The sequence below is a fragment of the Spodoptera frugiperda genome, chromosome 9 (genome assembly GCF_023101765.2).
Source record: "Spodoptera frugiperda isolate SF20-4 chromosome 9, AGI-APGP_CSIRO_Sfru_2.0, whole genome shotgun sequence".
In the NCBI taxonomy this organism is placed as follows: domain Eukaryota; kingdom Metazoa; phylum Arthropoda; class Insecta; order Lepidoptera; family Noctuidae; genus Spodoptera; species Spodoptera frugiperda.
The window spans coordinates 9,942,587-9,956,009 of NC_064220.1; the positions used below are offsets into that span (position 1 = coordinate 9,942,587).

The window sequence follows — 13,423 nt, forward strand, 5'->3', positions numbered from 1 at the left end:
CAATTTATTTGTGCTTACTTCACTTAGATTCACCATTTTTATTTATTTCATTTTATTTTATAGTTACTACATCGAATCATATTAAATACATATAAAAAAACGTATAACGTATTATTGATATAATCATATAATATAATCAAATAATAGTCCAGAAACAGTTTGCTCGCACCAATCTAAAACGTCAATAATTTGCGCAGTATGGCAAGCAGCGGCGGCAAGAAGGAGCCGACTCAGCTGTCGCCGGTGAAGAAGCGGGTCAAGGAAGGCACGCCGCCCTCCAGGCACAGGCATCACCATCACGACCACACCACGTATGTATTCACACGAGTTTGTGTCATAATGCAGTCAAATCAGGACTCTTTTTACAATGTACAGATTTTAGCAGCTTAACTTACTCCGATTGACCATTTTTCCAATATATTTTACTCGTTAAATTAAGGTTAAAATTTTAATCTGTTGACTATCCTATTATATGAGATTAATAGGTATATTTCGTTTTCGTAACGCAATGCAACTTCTTTGCAGTGCTGATCGCTTAACATCAGGTTATTCGTCTGTTCTTATAAGCTAATAGATCTATTAATCTAGAATATTGTATTGCAGTCAGACAAAGGTAGATAACTTTAGGTCCGTCTGGTATCAAAACTAATAGGAAATTATTGTAAAATGCATCTTATTTTAGTATTATCTTGGCTCTCTGAATTCGTTACCGGTGATATGTGTGAATTTACAATGTGTGTTGTTGTTCCAGCGCGGGTCGCGGCGCGGCGTGGGAGAGCAGTATGGGCGCGGCGCACACGATCACGATCCGCGACACGCCGTCCCCCGCCGTGTCCGTCATCACCATCTCCGACTCCGACGACGACAACGACGCGCCGCGCCGCGCCAGGCACGCCGCGCAGCCGCACAACAATACTGGTACATGTTGCACTGCGTTACTTCATTATTTTTTGTTTTTTTAGGCGACAAACAATCCTACAGATTGCCTTATGCAATGGCTAGCATTAGCCTCGCCTGTTGACCCCTAATCCTGACAAATTTACTAATGTCTTACCAGTATTTTGAAGTCACCAATGAACCTTATTCATATGACAAAATACAACGCAAACATTATTTTACACTAGTGTAAAATACTAAGTAATAAGTGATAGCTATACCATCATCATGCTAGGTTTTCCTGAGAAGCATATTTCGTGATCGGCAACCCAATCTTATTTTCTATTTATTAAAATCTTCACTAATTGATCTGCCAAGCCCAGAAATTTGTATTTTGTTCTCTGATTTTATACATAAGATCCAAAATTAGTGAATGAATGAAGTAAAAACTGTAATATTTAGAGATATTTTAGAAAATATAAAAAATACTAAAAGGTACAAATTGTAAATTACACCATATTACTTTATAAGTAAGGCTAACATATAAACGCTTATTGTTGCAGGCGGCAGCGGTGAGTGCTTGAGCGGAGCGGTGGCGAGTACCAGCGCGGGCTCGGGCGGGGTCATCTGCAGCGCGCGCTCGCCCAAGGACGACAAGCATGTCAAGCATGAACCGCACCAGAACTGTCACCATCATCACCAGGTATACATCACTTCCATCCAAGTATTCGCAGTTTACACACAGTCACCATTTTATAAAGAACTACAACAACAATATAGTAACATTTTCATTAAGAAGTTTCGAAAAATAAATGATATGTACAAAGCATGTATGGCTCGGTTCTGTGGCCTTAATGTGTCAGTTATTGTGGTACCATCTTATAATGCACCTAAATAAGTCTTAAAACTGTGACTGAGCAAAATTTTTAAACTAAATATTTGATGTTTTTATTGCGATCAATAGGTAAACATGGTATTTATGACAATTTCAATTTAATCAGGAGACGTTTATTCAGTACTAACTATAAATATTTTTACTGATTCATCTTATGAAGACGTTCACTGTTGAACATAGGTCCTCCACGTGGAACATTGATAATAATGATTTAATTTCTCAGCAACCCCAGCCGCAGCAGCCATCAGCGGCCGCCCAGTCCCAGCCGCAGCCCCAGCAGCCGCAGCAGGCGCAGCAGTCGCAGTGCACGTCCCGTGCCAGCGGCGCTACAGTCCCGGTGGCCACCCCGCAGAGCCAGAAGAAGCGCCTGCTGGCGCTGGCGCAGCAGGAGGCGCAGGCCAAGCGGGAACACGAACACGCGCACTCACATCTACAGGGGGTGCGTACTCACATACGTAATTTATTATAATTCATTTGCCATGAATGGTAGGATAATTCCCTATTATGCTACCTTATTTTCCTATATGAACCTTTTACCACCTACCGGGCAAAATTCCAGGCTCAATGCTATAACTGAACTTGGTTGTTTGAAACCTATTTCAAATAGTGTAATTATCTCATAACTATGTATACTCTATCGTCGGCCACATCATTGTTTACCACTTAGATGATGGGCTAACGCTATCCTATATTATGTATATATTAATAAACTTGATAGATAAACTGGTCTATCAGTACGCAAGTTGAACATATTTGTATAGCTAATGTTCTTATTATTATTGTATTGTTATTACAGAGCGGGTCGACAGTACGTCAAACGAACGACTATCAATGCAACCAGTATGTGCCTGCGCAGCACAATAAGAGGGATAGTGTAAGTATTCTTATTATTTCATCCAGTAAAAAGTAAACTGTCTGTTATTCCACTCTATATTAGATATAAATCATCGAAATCCATTCAATCATTGTTTTATGAGTGATAATGTAACAAATAAATAAATATATTTACCTGCAATTGTAACGTTAGTCCCAATTATTCTGACATCTTATTGATAAAGTACTGAATTTTAAGTTTTCAAATTCTAGCTAAAGCTAGACTTCGTTTCAATAAATAATTTAATGATATTTTGAATTACAGAGCGGCGGTTGTCGCGAGTACCTGACGAATGGAGCTGGAGTGAGCGGAGTGAACGGCGTGAGTGGCGTGAACGGCGTGAGTGGCGTGAGTGTGAGCGTGAGCGGGCCCCCCGCCGCGCACAAACACGCCGCGCCCCACGCCTGGCACCACCACCCACACCCACACTACAAGTTAGTAACCATACTCTCTTTGGGAAATATACCACTTTTCTGATGGTAAAAATTTGTAACTGGTTCTAAAAACTCTAAATCGATCTAAGTATCTGACAAAACATTTATCTGATATATCATCAGCTATATTAATATAATACAGGGTTAAAGGGTAAGTCGACCTAAATCCTTTAAGACGTGATAGTTTACATCATTCCTGACTGATTTGACCATGGGACCCCATATCCCAAACTTAACCGTTTTCAAATTATCGGCATTTTAACTTTTTTGATAAAATTTCCCATTTTTTTGGCTATTTCTCCCTTGTTTTGTCTTTGGTGGCTAAATTTTGTTTTGTTTTTGCTTTTTTGTGTAGTAGATTAGTTGCTTTATTATTTAGAAAACTAAAACTGTAAATAACTGTACCAACTGAGTCGTAGCAGACGATCGAATGTTAAAAAAAGTAAATAAATTTGTGATAAGTTGTTTTTCTTTGTAAGATATTTAAAAAAAAGTCTATGACAACTGTTCTGCAAATGTGCGTTAAAATATCTACAATTCTTCAGCTTTCTGATAAGGTATAACATGATAGGGAATAATTTGAATTCTTTGCCAAAACATCGATGAAGTACTACAAGGCAGTAATAAGAATACCGATATTTAAGCTTCAAATTTAACTTGAGTCAGATAACAAAATAAAACAAACTGGTTCACTTCACTTCAGAAGGAGTGTCAGGGAGTGGCTTTGTTTTTGAGTGGAGAAAATCATCCAATGTCTTCTCCCACCTTGGGCGAGGCGAGAGGGAGTGTCAGACTCTTACTGACTAAAAACCACCCTGTTCCTTCTCCTGCTTTTCGAGCCGGAGCCCCGGTAAACCCGCTAGGTAGTCCGCAGCTCCGGATCAGGCATCAGCCCTACTGGGCTCCATCTGTGGTGGTCTGATGGCTCTTTGAGGCGCGCGCGGAACGCTACGCGTCGCACGCACGGGTCTGGTTCTGTTCGGGCGGTGAGCTACCCTTACTCGCCGTCCGCAGGCCCGCACTGGACACTAATTATCCCAATAAGTGGATCGGGAGAGGCGGACCTGTACCGTGGCCAGCTAGAAGTTCAGACCTGACCCCTATGGATTTTTATGTGTGCGCCTCAAAGAGCCATCAGACCACCACAGATGGGGCCCAGTAGGGCTGATGCCTGATCCGGAGCTGCGGACTACCTAACGGGTTTACCGGGGCTCCGGCTCGAAAAGCAGGAGAAGGAACAGGGTGGTTTTTAGTCAGTAAGAGTCTGACACTCCCTCTCGCCTCGCCCAAGGTGGGAGAAGACATTGGATGATTTTCTCCACTCAAAAAAAAGCCACTCCCTGACACTCCTTCTGAAGTGAAGTGAACCAGTTTGTTTTATTTTGTTATCTGACTCAAGTTAAATTTGAAGCTTAAATATCGATATTCTTATTACTACCTTGTAGTACTTCATCGATGTTTTGGCAAAGAATTCAAATTATTCCCTATCATGTTATACCTTATCAGAAAGCTGAAGAATTGTAGATATTTTAACGCACATTTGCAGAACAGTTGTCATAGACTTTTTTTTAAATATCTTACAAAGAAAAACAACTTATCACAAATTTATTTACTTTTTTTAACATTCGATCGTCTGCTACGACTCAGTTGGTACAGTTATTTACAGTTTTAGTTTTCTAAATAATAAAGCAACTAATCTACTACACAAAAAGCAAAAACAAAACAAAATTTAGCCACCAAAGACAAAACAAGGGAGAAATAGCCAAAAAAATGGGAAATTTTATCAAAAAAGTTAAAATGCCGATAATTTGAAAACGGTTAAGTTTGGGATATGGGGTCCCATGGTCAAATCAGTCAGGAATGATGTAAACTATCACGTCTTAAAGGATTTAGGTCGACTTACCCTTTAACCCTGTATAATGTCAAAAATCTTGATCGAAAGATTTTGCACCGAGATTGGTTACTGATTTTGGCCGTTGACGGACTGATAGAATTGATTGTAAAAGCTTAATTGATAGCAAAGTATACTTATCTGTTTAACATTCAAAAGGTACTACTGGACCAGAGCGTTGTTCTTTATCACAGTGACCGAAACCATTTTCAATACGAGTTATTAACAAAAGTAACCTCGGTGTTCCAGAACTGGTAGTGGCGGAGTCCTGTCCCCCGGCGGGGGAGTGTCCCCCGGGTACCTACCGCCACCGCTCTACGTACCTACGTACCACTACCACACGTGAGTACATTTTTAACAAATTTATTTAGTATTTAGGTAAAGTCGATTTTAACATTGGTATCTGGAAAAAAATTGCAAATAGTGTACCAGATTGGTTTTACAACAGTCATGTTATTAAATCAATGTTTTAACAGTTTAAGTAAAATATCAATATGTATTAATTTAGTACTCAATTCAGAGTCTCTTGCTAGGTGTTTAGTGTAGTACGTGTAGTAAGACGTATGGTTTGTTTGGTTCCAGTGGCGGAGTGAGTGGCGTAGGCGGCGTGGGAGGCGTGGGCGGCGTGGGCGGCGTGGGGGCCCCTCCGCCGGCGCACCACGCGAGCGGCGCGCGGCTGCCGGGCTACCTGCAGCCCTACTCGCCCACCTACCTCGTGCCGCCGCACCACCAGCAGCACCTCTGGTACACCGACTGACGACACTAGCCGACACTAGCCCAGTACTGCTCCATGGCGCTCCGCGACCGACCCGACGGCTTCTGTATCGTCTCCGACGCGGGCCGCCCGTAGTCGCATATATTCGAATTATACTTAATCCAGTATAAATAAATGTTTAATCGTATCTGTTTAGATGTGTAATTTATTACATGGTAGCGACTCGTAAGCGCTTATAAATGTATGTACGATAGATTAGTGAATTATTTGTATCGTTCGATGTCGGTGTCCGTACTGTGGCGTACGAACACGCGTTTTATTCACATGTATTATATGGATTGTAAATTTCGCGTTATATTTTGCTGATAAAGCGAGTAGGTTGCATTTACTAATATTTTATCATAGTTTAGTGTTTGTACCAAATCATTTTAATGGGAATTAATTGATGTAACGAGTATGTAACTAATGTGTTTGTGTGGTGACGCGCGACGTACGCGACTCGGTTTAGTTTACGTCACACTGAGTTTGTCAATTATAAAGTTTTATTTGTGTTGTACGTAGTGAGGAGACGCTTTAGATATACGTGTATCGGCTGTATCGAGATTCGAGGATAAGAGTGTTACGTTCCATGTGATGCAAACATTTATTGCTGTGTCTATCTTATATGCAAATTAAAGGGTTTTATATTTACGTAGGATTACTAAATGTGTAGGGCGCGGTGATGGACTACTTGTATAGGTGTAGATTCGAGTATATTAAACGAAATAAAAAATCTATCTAAGATATTTTATAAACATTTAGTACACACTACTGATTAACTAAGATTGTAATAATGCATGTATAATCCACATTAGATAGAATGAAATTGTTTAAAAAAAATTTAATAATGTCCTTTATAGAAGATGAAAAAAAAATTATATGTTATGCAATTATTTTTACGACTGCAATTGATTTTAGTTTTAATATTTTGATAAGTGTTTAGTGACACTAGAGAGCTATTATATTTTGCTGACTTGATACGCGTCGATTAACGACTGGGTATTTCAGTTTCGCAGTGTTTAACATGTATGTAACCTGATCGTGGGTGTGACAGGCCCGGCCGGCCGCGCCGCGTGGTATAAGTATTACATAAATAAGTCATATCGTACAAGTTCCCTAGCAGTAACACTACCGACTCACGCCGCGCGGCCCTGCTCAGCGCACGCTACGGACGCACGACGCTTGCCGACTATATTCCTTACTATATTATATATTATAAGATACATCACTTTTACTATATAGCAGTAAATTATCGCAACAATCTTTATTAGATATTGAACGCTTCTTTGGACAAAGTTATCGAACTCTATTTAGAAGTATTACGATGTTATTACTAATTGTAACTTTGATGTAGCGTGTTTTTATAGAGCTTTCGGTGTCAAGCAGCCGCCAGTGTCGACGGATAATGTGCTTATGTGTCTGTTTATCCTATAAATTATACGATATCTCGTCCTACTCGGGACTTTTTTTAACAAATTCGTAGATTATCATTAACGAAGTAAATCGTCGTCTGCCACCCGTAGCGTACACTGAGTACGTTTTTTTAATTTTATTATTACTATTTGGTTTATCATTTTATTTAGTATTAAGTGTTTAATTTATAAATATCCACCATTTAATCGCAAGATAATATAAACCACTGCATTATTTTAAATTCATATTAAACATGTTTTATATGACAAGACTACTATGTAATATGATTAGTTTAACATAAAGTTAGTACATTAGTTTTGCTGCCCGACAATAATGATTATGTTTAGTTTCGTATTTCTAACGGTTGTAGTTATAACTATGTTACTTTATTTTGTTTTATCGTCAACTGGTTAGTTGATATCGGGCACCGTAGTGAATACGTCAATATTAATATATTGCAATAATATTTAATTATTCAAACTCCCAATACGTTATCTAAGGATATTATTTTTTCCATTCTACACTTGCTGTATTCTTCGTAGTGTTTCGCCGAATTCTCAAACGTATTCCGTAAGTGACACGCTGTGAGTGTCACTGTGAGTGTACCCGGGTACAGGAATACCGTTTGAGAATCCGGGGGTAATTGTATCACAGAATGTTTTCACAATAGACGAGGAAATGTGTCTTTTTCATGTCCTTTGTATCGGACATTCTGCCAGACTTACTCAGTACGACGCCCGACGTTACGCCGACCTGCGACTGTCCGCTCCTTGAAGGCGACGAGGCGACTATTGCTTCTATGTCTATATGTTCATTAATCACTCAAATCTAATCAATTTTTGTATATTTCTTTGTATGTGCAATAATAATGAGATTTTATTATGATGAATAAATTAATCAGATGCAATAATAGTCAATGATTTGTAAAATGAATGTAAATTATTTTCAATTTTATGTGAGAATCAGTTTATTTTTATACAATTCGGTGTTGTAAACACTGCGCTGTTCGAGCAGTATGTTGCTGGAACGGCTCGCGTATGATGTGAATAGTGTTGTATAGTGGGGTCGGGGTCCGGGGTCGGTAAGGGCCGGCCAGTCGCCGCGGTCGGCGGTAGGAAGCGAGATTGCCCCCTCTGGCGAGGCTTTAGTCAATGATCTCTGTTGAAACGTGCACATATTATAACTATTACCCCTACGTATCGCTATGTGGCACGGCGTTAGTTCGTCTCAATCTTTTGTTTTAGTGATTTTATTATTTCTAAGCTTTTATTGGAGTTTTGGGGTTTATTTTTAAGCGTATTAACATAATGGAATGTTAACACATTTTCTATAATAATTTTGTCCTAGTTCATATTATATACGTTATACGTCTGCTTACGGTATCGTTTGAAATTGCCTTATTATGTTTTAGTGTGTATATGGGGCATGTTGTCGCGGCGCAATCGACCCATAGTATCGCATACAGGCCGGCAGCGTGGCTGGCCACTGTCCACTGGTACAGTACTAGTACAGTGCTGGTACAGTGCTGGTACAGTGGCGAGCGACGCAGCCGACCCACGAGATATCTGAATGACGACTGTACGTCGACGTGATTCTGTGATCATTACTCATATTATTGTTAGTTCGAAAACTGTAAATGTGGGTTGTTGCAATAAGGAAATTCTTTTTGTGTGTATAAAATTGCATTTTGCGAAGCAGCTGTATGAAATGCCCCGTGTATATGTATATTAGTTTAGTTGTGTATGGTTTCACCAAAACACGATACCGATTATGTTTATAGAGGAAATTAACACGAAACAAGTCGCGATTAGCAAATTCGAGTGTCGACAATAATTTATTGTTCTAATGGTAACATTAATGTACAAAATACTCCGAGTAAGTTGGTAATAGCCCGCACATACGTTGTAAGTTGACAGATTGTGACCCGCTGTGATGCAGTGTAGCGGTGAAACTGTAATGTAGGCTTACGTTTGGTTTAATTCGTGTAACTTGGAGCCACGTACCGGCAGGTACTGGCCGAACTAACTCTACAATAATGGGTATTTTATGTTTTAATTTAGCTTATAGGGGCTTGTGTAAACAAGTTGAAACTATTAACATGTTTTAAAATTCGATATGTGGGTGATCAGGGGATATAGCACAGATGTTGCTTAAGTTTCTCTTCAATAATAATCAAATAGTTTATTATTAGATGAAAAATTGTAAATAAACATCCAAATATCCCTTTTTATTTTATTTTTATTTTTTTCCTTTTACCTTATTTTCCTTTGTTTTGATTTTTTATTATTTTGGTGTATATGGGCCTGTCTTCGTGCATCGCAACTAGTATACTCGTGCGCCGGCGCCGCCTCAAGCGCATCGCGCGACGTTTATAAATAATTGTAATCGTAATAAATATATTAGTGGTATCGAGTATCGCTATACATTGTTCCGTGTGTAGTGTATGCGCGTGCGCACATGAGGCGACGGTGGCGCGCTCTATAGTCAATAGCGTGGCGAAAGACGCCTGAGCTGCTGTCTCGACAATAACCCAGTGTCAGACAATAATCATTCTTATTATTTGCCAATTAGTAGACAGTTTTGTTTGGCCCCTTATTAGTGACCATAGTATCTACGTGTGTACGATGTGTAGACCTCTAGCGAGTAGCGAGCTGTGTGGCGAGTAGTGGCCGTGTCACACGGACGGATAGACGACAGTGTTACCTAGCATATCTTATATGTATAGTTAGTGTATCGATGTGCGCAGTAGAAACATGTTTATATGATACCTGGCGAGGCGTCACCCGACGATATACTTGTAGCAAACTGTCGCAGGGTATATCGTGACGACTACTTTATTACATAGAATACTCTTTTTATATGAAGTGATCTTATCACCCATTTTCTACAGCTAGCACTTATTTATAAATTATTAAACAAAGATCTAATATCTTCGATAAATGTATTCCTTATTATTGTAATATTGAACATTTGAACTATATATTATTATTATACATAATATATTATTAAATATTCCTCCTAGGAAGTAATGAGCCCAGTATTGAATGGATGTTTGCGTTATTTTTTTAATATTCTTAACACGATTCTAGTGTGTATTATTACAAACTTTCTTGTTCATAATTAACAAAGTGAATATTTCAAATTATTCGTTAAATAAATGTTTTACACATAATGTAATGTATAATAGATTTTTCCAAATGGACTGACTGTTAACCGTTTAGATTATATTGTATCGTTACTCGTGCTTAGTCCGCAATTGTATCGATGGTAGTAGTGCACAATGCTACGTGTAAGTAACTTCAATGGAGTCTACTGTTATTACGATTTAATGTTTCGATGTTGAGCACCGCGTTGTAAGTAGCTAGCAGTGAGCCAGGGACGCAGCGACAGCGACAGCGCACTCGGCGGCGCACGGGCCGCAGTGGGAACAACTCGCTATTTGTATTTGGCGTAACGTAAGGTTATATAAAGTCTCATTTACAAGTCTGACGTCACAAGTTTGTTGTTACTAGATATAGTTAATGCTGCTGGTTAGGCTCTACTCTATAGAATTAACTTTTGTATATTCATTCTATATCTACCTAATAGGTAAACTATATGTGTGATAATAACAATAAGCTTTCAACTAGATGGAGTACAATGAATTCTAATGACTAACTCATAGGCCAATGTTTATAAACATTATTTTTACACTGTCTATTAAAATGAATGTGATTTTGTCAGTAGTGAGTAAAGTTTTAGATATTGCAGTCCAGTGTCCTGTACGCTTAGTCACGACTCCTCCAGTTCAGAGTAAAGGTTTTACTTGATGCTTAGGTGTATGGTGTTAAGTCAATTGTACAAGATGTCACTACGATCAGCTTCACAGCCGTAGTGGTGTGCTAGTGCACCGGATACCAAATGTTTTGCCGTCCAATGATTACAGTACCTTCGCGAGTACACGCCGACAGCTGGACTGTTCTTCGATGTATTTCGTTAACTATAATCGCATATTTCGACACCAAACCGACTAATTATTATTATAGATGTCTAAATATTTTATATTTATCTAGAGCTTATAGAGTGTTTAGGGCTGTAGTAGTACACCGAGGCAGCGGCGGACGCGTCGCGGTGGGCGGCGCGCCGGCCGCGGCCCGCACCAGATATCAGGGATGTATAGTGGGTAGCGACAGCTTTTTAACTTAGAAAACTTTATCAAAGATTTATACAAGCTATGGGTGTAGTATCTGCGTAGGCTAGGTGTATGTCTGCATTGTATCTGTGATCGACTCGATGACAACGAAGGCTGACCAAACGTTTTACAGAAGCAAACAAATTGTGAATGTAGCATTCGTACCTCAGCTAAATGTACCTGAACTTACACAATGTTTGTAATTTGTAGCTTAGTTAATTTTTATTGTGCAGTCGGTGGGAGCCCGACAATGGCCAGTGTGCGCACGCGCAGTGGCGCCCGCACGGAACACTCGCGTTAATTGACTGGGTGTATACTAGAACGCATGTAAAGCATCCGTTTTTAGCAGTAGCCTATTGTTGTTAGATTAATTTTGTTGTGTATTCGAGATTTTTATTGATGTGCTGTAGTGTTCACTTAAATTGTAGCTGTTAGATGTAATTAGCAGGCGTTAGACAATCCGTGGCGGTGTCCGTTGTCGTCGAGCTCACAATTCGATTACTTAGATGAGCGCCATTTTCTAGATTTAATATTATTGTTTCGATGTCCAAATTTATTCGAGATTAACTGTCTTCTTATACTACATTTCATTATAATTAAATGTTTAATGTATGTCCAGCAAATACATATTGAGTGTGTCGATGTTACGCGTTACGCGTTAGATGCGTGTTATTGTTACGACCTAACACCTATTTTATGCTAGACTATAGTTTCAGTAACGTAGGATTATGACCAAATTAGAAACGTAACTTTAATATATCCTAAAACACAAATATAGATGATACCTTATATTGTAATGCTACTGATTATCCCGCGGCGGGGGGACACATAAAGTACAAATTTATCACTAAGCCCCGACCGCCGCGGCGGCTTCAACTCTTTCCTCGTGCATACTTCGTGTTCTACGGGAGAAAGCAGTTGCATTTATTGTTTAAATATCTAATATCTATTTCAAAAATTAAATGAATGTTGTCGTAGTTTACTCGTATTATCCATTATTTCATTTCTTATAACGATTATAAAATCCTTGTACGTACGTTTTTTTCTTATGATAATCTAACTCCGACGTAATTTATAATCACATTACGTGTCTAGATTTGTGGTAGTTTAGCTGAATATCGACGACAGGATCACCTTTTCGAATTAACAAAAAATTGTATTTTATAACAATTGATGTGCCTAAGTGTAATACTCTATTATTGTAATTGTATATATTAATGAATAGTTACCAAGTCTCAGGGCCGTGTCGCATGGTGCTTGCACACTGTGCAGGTATTGTTCAAAATTAACCAACCATTGTATTTCGTGTTTATGGAAACGAACGCAGCACAACTCCAAAAAAACGTATAATGAGACAATAATTATGTTGCATTGATGTCTGTGGAAGCACTTTTTGATTAAAATAAATTGATGTGAAACTTTAAACTTTGCCATGTTTAATTGTCGCTTGAATTTATATTGTAATTCCAATTTTACTGTGCGAATCTCCGTATATTTGTCACGAATCAAATAGTTATTGTACTGACTAGCGAGTAATTTTCTATCGGTAGATGTTTCTTTTCTCCTCACTAACAAATATTACGAACACTTTCTGTCGTGTTACACTAGAGGATAGTCGTTAAAGTTTGATAGCACGCCAAGACGACCTCTTTGCATTTATTCAGGTTAATCACTGTTTCAATGGGTATTACAAAATTGTATTTATTATATTAGATTTATAACATTTTATGGTAGCGTCGGTATTGTAACGGCGTTTGATGTACTAAGTGGTAAAGTGTATCTTTGTGTAAAATCATCCATACTCGCCGTGTACACGAATATGATGGGTAATTAATTGGGTAGTGTTGTAGACTTGATTGTGATATCAATAAACATTTTCATACGAGCATCAAACCCAGTGTTTTATTTTATTTAACCCCATCAAACCACAACTTAATAATTCTCAAGTCTCAAGTAGAGCAGTAGGGCTGATGCCTGATCCGGAGCTGCGAACTGCCTAGCGGGTTTACCAGTCTATCCGGGTGGAAAAGCTGGAGTAGTAACGGGGTGGTTTTTAGTCAGTAAGAGTCTGACACTTCCTCTCTCCTCGCCCAAGGCGGGAGCAGTCACTGCATG

General features: G+C 38.9%; 1 protein-coding gene across 1 annotated transcript in view; it reads left to right on the forward strand.

Moving 5' to 3' along the window:
- Positions 1 to 9,365, forward strand: part of LOC118271351 (homeodomain-interacting protein kinase 2) — a 104,177-nt gene extending 94,812 nt beyond the window's left edge. Inside the window, exons 16-23 of the mRNA XM_050695721.1 lie at positions 198 to 311; positions 752 to 918; positions 1,440 to 1,579; positions 1,995 to 2,210; positions 2,568 to 2,645; positions 2,910 to 3,079; positions 5,220 to 5,312; positions 5,553 to 9,365. Coding sequence (XP_050551678.1) covers positions 198 to 311; positions 752 to 918; positions 1,440 to 1,579; positions 1,995 to 2,210; positions 2,568 to 2,645; positions 2,910 to 3,079; positions 5,220 to 5,312; positions 5,553 to 5,727 — 1,153 coding nt within the window. The 3' untranslated portion in view covers positions 5,728 to 9,365. The remainder of the gene's footprint in view (positions 1 to 197; positions 312 to 751; positions 919 to 1,439; positions 1,580 to 1,994; positions 2,211 to 2,567; positions 2,646 to 2,909; positions 3,080 to 5,219; positions 5,313 to 5,552) is intronic.
- Positions 9,366 to 13,423: the final 4,058 nt, after the last annotated feature.